Consider the following 4,866-nt stretch of genomic DNA (forward strand, 5'->3'; position numbering starts at 1 on the left):
GAAAACCGAAATTTATGAAGCTGTCAAAATCAAATTTTGGTTATACCAGCGTGAAGTACTCATTGAGACGAGTCCAACGCAACAAACCGCATCTTAATCGGAGCTAAAACGAAGCCATAAGAGCTAATAGAAGTTTGCCTAGAAAATCATCTATCGTTGCTGGAGAAGACAACTTGGAGTTGGCCAACATAACAAATTATTCGGTGGATTGCGGCTAAGTTACATCTCATAATAGCCAAACAATTAAGTTTAAATATATAATGTGCAAAATACGAGCATAAGTCTTTGTCTTGATGCAGTAGTTCAGTGTTCTTTATCTCCTAAAGCAGGGGTTCAAGTCTTGTTGACCCCATTTATCCTTATTTTTTATTTTTGCCAAGCCATGAGGGAAATTATCTAGAGATTTGCGGAGCAAAAGTCTCAATCGATCTAAGCCGTTAGATCTATTTTGGCTATAATTACGCCATCAGGAGTCTGATCACAGCAATCCAATAGTCCTTTCCAGCTATCTGACGCTTTCCGAGGCCATCCGTACAGTCAGAATTTACAAATTTAGCACAAAATAAATATATACATATATATTAAATAAATAAACAAATAAATTGCAGATTTGTTTCCGATATCACCAAGCACCTTACTTTGTCTCGGCTTCATTCTGATATCGCCGCGGCATCAGATAGGGGCACGGAATCCGTTTCAATTCATTATCGGCTTACTCGGCAATTTTGGCCCAAGTCAATTTTATTCCTTCCGAATAACAAATCTTATTCAAAAGCAATGGGGCAAATATACGTTGGACAAGAAGCTCAACTCCACTAAATTGGCAACCACTGCCGACCAAGTTCTTAGCAAACCTAACCCCGAAGGAATGCCGACACGCCGTCGACCAAACGCTTGGCACAATCGCCGACCCAAGTGTAAACAGACACCGATGTTTTGACACTAGTTACTCGACAGTGCATCAACTATACCCAGCAAGATTATTCGACCATTATTAAATTCAACATTATGCATGATCATTATTCAACGGTGCATCAACTCTATTCGGCTAAGCAACTCTATTTGTCAACTTTATGCATCGTCAAACTTTATGCAGCAACATTGGCCACAGTATTCGGCAACTTTATTCACCTAACAACATTATTTGGTAAAACATTTGCCCACTAGGACATCAGTCAATTTTCCGCTTTCCAATTGGGGCACATCAGCCGATCATCATCTCGGCACCTTTGATATGCATGAATACTCGGCCAACTTGGTACAAACATTACAAGGACGATTACTTGAGTTACAAACTTCTGCTCCTTTTCACATAGCTTCAAGCAAGCGCCCGTTTTGAGGCAATACATTACACACTTGGCAGACAGCAGTTTCCATATTTTTGCGCGCCGTCATTTTACCAAAGTCGAACCTTCCCTGCAACATAGGGCAATGGGAATCTACATTCCTTCCGACTAACACCTGGCATTTGAAAGCAATGGAGCAAGTCTACCTTGGACTAAACGCAAACTGAGCAACTTGGCAATTAAATAGTTGGCCCAATATCTACTTGGCAATTCCATATAAGCGGAGCAATATTATTGGTGATTAACACATCCACCTTATTCGATACATGATACATTATTCAAAGTCCTTGCTACTTTGGCACTTAGTTGCCACTTAAAATCAGCAAAAGTCTCCGAGTACAGCGCAATCTTCGCACTCGGCACAGAGCGCCGTTAGCAAAGGCCCACATCCTTGCCCGGGGTTATAATACCACAGGTCTACACCCTCACCCGGGGGTAATAATACTGTGGTCCAATTTTTGACTGATATATCTACCTTATTTAATCTATCTTATTTGGTTCAGGTAATCATTTCCGTGTTCGGCCTATAGAAATATTTCTAGCTCGGCATAAAAGTCCATATTTGGAAGCAATTTTGCACTTGACAAAATGCTGCACCCATGCCCGGGGGTTATAATACCGTGGCCTATGCCCATGCCCGGGGGTTAGAATACTGCGGCCTACACCCATGCCCGAGGGTTAGAATACCGCGGCCTACACCCATGCCCGAGGGTTAGAATACCGCGGCCTATTGTTATGATTTATTTGTATTCCTTTCTGGGTTTTAGCTCAATCCCCCTGATCTTATGATCAACATATATACATTTTTACATACATTCAAGACATACGTACATTTATACATGCATTCAAGCATCCATGCAGTCATTCATTCACATATTTTATTCATTTATCCAAAGTGTTCTTTATCAAAAAACCTAACAGCTATTTGAACAGCGTAACTTGGCAAGATAAAACTCTCATTCCTTCTACCGTAGACAATGAAAGTTTTGGGACAATTGTGGGAGCCAGAAAATTACAAGTATTAGCTTATTGGGCCTAACCCAAACAAAGCCTACAAAGGTCCAGCCCAAATAAATATCACACCCCCCGTCTATATAAAGAGGGGGCATCCCAAGTGAAAGGTATGTATGTTCTCCCTCCACCACACACACACACCCCTTCTGATATATATATATATATATATATATACTATTTCTTGATTCAAGGACTACCTTCATCATCGGAGTACTCCTGGCCAGCAACCCCGGTTGGGTGGCACCGACTATGTTCCTCATTGCAGATCTACAGGGGTGAATCTCTTCTCTTCGCTGGATCTCTACAACATCCATGTGATAGGATATTTCATGGTCTCACAGCCAAGAATGAGAAAAACTCATTTTACTAGTAATATGTAAGTTTCAAATCTTAAAAATAAACAAAAATACTTATTTATCAAAAAAATAAAACTACATTGATCACATTTGCCTCTGTTTGTTGCTATGCATTCATTCATATCAACTAATTAAGCAAGTTGAGGTCGTTAATTTTAGGATTAGTTGAAGTGCATCTAAACTGATCACACACTCGGTTTTTAAAAAAAAAAAAAAAACTGATTAAGCAAGTTGGTTTTAATTAAAGGTGTAGTGATAATCAAAGCTGGTGTTGTTGGTGTAACCTTCTTCACCACCATCATAATATAGCATGGTGTCTACTGATCCCCAACCACCACCACCACCACCAGCTAACCGGGAGGCTTTTCTATACTCCATAGTTTCTTCTTCTTCTTCTTCAGCATCATCAAACATGTCCTGTTCACAACAAGCATTATTCCTATCCGATGTCAGTCCAGTGCCCCCGAAACAACCTCCCCAATCAGTTAAACTCGAAATATTGAGCCAGATATTCGCCAACACATGATCACTATCACAATCAGTGAAAACTGATTGTTTCTCCAAGAATTGTTGCTGCGATGATGAAGCGATCATCCATGTCTCTGTTGCAGAGGAGTCATGAATGGAGGTAGGCTCGGCCATGGAACTTAATGCGTCTGATTCGGCTTGGATTTGATCCACCAAACTGGGCAGCAAAAAGTTTCGAATTGTGTCTCTGAACTCATTACTGTTTACGTCGCAATTGAGTTGCTTTGCTTGCTTCTGAATTCTTGTTCTCCAATAGTTCTTTATCTCATTGTCTGTCCTTCCCGGTAACTGCTGAGCTATCTTCGACCACCTTCCAACATGTCAATAAAAAAAAATTAATAAAGACAAATTTCAGTGATTTTTATATATGTATAATTTTCTCAAAAATATATAAATATGAATACCGATTTCCCCAACGCAAGTGGAGGTGGAGAATGAGAAACTGTTCTTGAAGGGTGAGGTTTCCGCGTCTGACATCGGGACGTAAGTAGTTCAACCACCTTAATCTGCAGCTTTTTCCTGTTCGATTCAGACCTGTTTTTGCTTTATAAGTTACTGAAATAAACATATATTGGCAGATGGAAGGGAAGTGAAGTAAAAATGATATTTTCATCGGCTAATATAAACTGCATGACTGATACTGATACGTATTTTGATACTGTTATTTAAAATTATGATGACGGGGATAATACCTGCACATTGAGCGACAGAGTTCCAGGGGCCTTCACCGTAGATGGTAATATAATTGACGAGCGTCGAGTCCTCTTCTTCAGTCCATGGACCTTTTCTAATAAACTCCATTATATATATCACTTCTTCACTCAGAGAGAGAGAGCGAGAGAGATAGAGGTTGGGGGTTATGGAGTTTTGGAGAAGACTGGTTGGTTCCTTGGAGCTTCGAGTAGCACGTTGTGGAATTTTATAGTCGGAGAGGACGTACAATTTCTGTGAACTATGGATGGTATGTATTGGGGAGGAGTAATGTTAGGGATCATGAAAAATATATTATGAAATACATCATGAAAATTTTTCATCCCTTGATTAGTCTTGATTAGTGTGTGGTGTTTTATTATATGAGTAATTCAAATGTTGAGAATCTTTCATGATAATATTCATGATATATTTTTCATGATCCCTAATATTACTGGTTTGGGAGTCTATTATTTCCAAAAATAATATTCTTCAACGGAGATGATATATAAGTACATTTTTTTAGATTTGGTGATATGTTAAGAAGTTGATTGATTAATAATTAGAGAATTTTTAACCATCAACAAATCATATTATTGACATTGAGGCCTCGTTTGGCATGTGTTTGCTTTAGTCTAAAAATTAAAAAAAAAATTTAAAAAAATCAAAAAGCATAAAACCCATATCAAAAAGTCAAATATTTTATTTTTTCTTTATTTTTTGCACATATTTTCATAAAAAATTAAAATTCATTCCAAACATACTAATTTTTTTTATCCCATATTTTAGCCAAAAAATAAAAAAAATAATTAAAATAGTATATTTCCAACGAGACCTGAATTTAAAAAGTTGGTCTAATTTTTGGACCCGAATTACAAAACTCATTTCTTAATTATAAAACTGTTACTGTTACAATATTCTAATATTCTAAT

At 37.9% G+C, this 4,866-nt stretch overlaps 1 protein-coding gene across 1 annotated transcript; it reads right to left on the reverse strand.

Annotated features, from left to right (window-relative positions):
- Positions 1 to 2,758: 2,758 nt before the first annotated feature.
- Positions 2,759 to 4,129, reverse strand: LOC114278509 (transcription factor MYB78). The gene is made up of 3 exons (XM_028220582.2): positions 3,937 to 4,129; positions 3,649 to 3,778; positions 2,759 to 3,554 (listed from the first exon to the last, which is right to left on the reverse strand). Exons 1-3 carry the CDS (start codon positions 4,043 to 4,045, stop codon positions 2,954 to 2,956), a joined length of 840 nt encoding a protein of 279 aa, XP_028076383.2. The 5' UTR covers positions 4,046 to 4,129; the 3' UTR covers positions 2,759 to 2,953.
- Between the last annotated feature and the right edge of the window lie 737 nt (positions 4,130 to 4,866).

The sequence above is a fragment of the Camellia sinensis genome, chromosome 12 (genome assembly GCF_055761805.1).
Source record: "Camellia sinensis isolate YWXY chromosome 12, ASM5576180v1, whole genome shotgun sequence".
NCBI lineage: Eukaryota > Viridiplantae > Streptophyta > Magnoliopsida > Ericales > Theaceae > Camellia > Camellia sinensis.

What these genes read in the sequence shown, in the direction of transcription:
- LOC114278509 (XM_028220582.2), bottom strand. Translation starts at nt 4,045, where the DNA reads ATGGAGTTTATTAGAAAAGGTCCATGGACTGAAGAAGAGGACTCGACG. An exon ending in CTCTGTCGCTCAATGTGCAG is followed by an intron (nt 3,779 to 3,936) that starts GTATTATCCCCG and finishes AAGCAAAAACAG; the next exon opens with GTCTGAATCGAACAGGAAAA. An exon ending in CACTTGCGTTGGGGAAATCG is followed by an intron (nt 3,555 to 3,648) that starts GTATTCATATTT and finishes ACATGTTGGAAG; the next exon opens with GTGGTCGAAGATAGCTCAGC.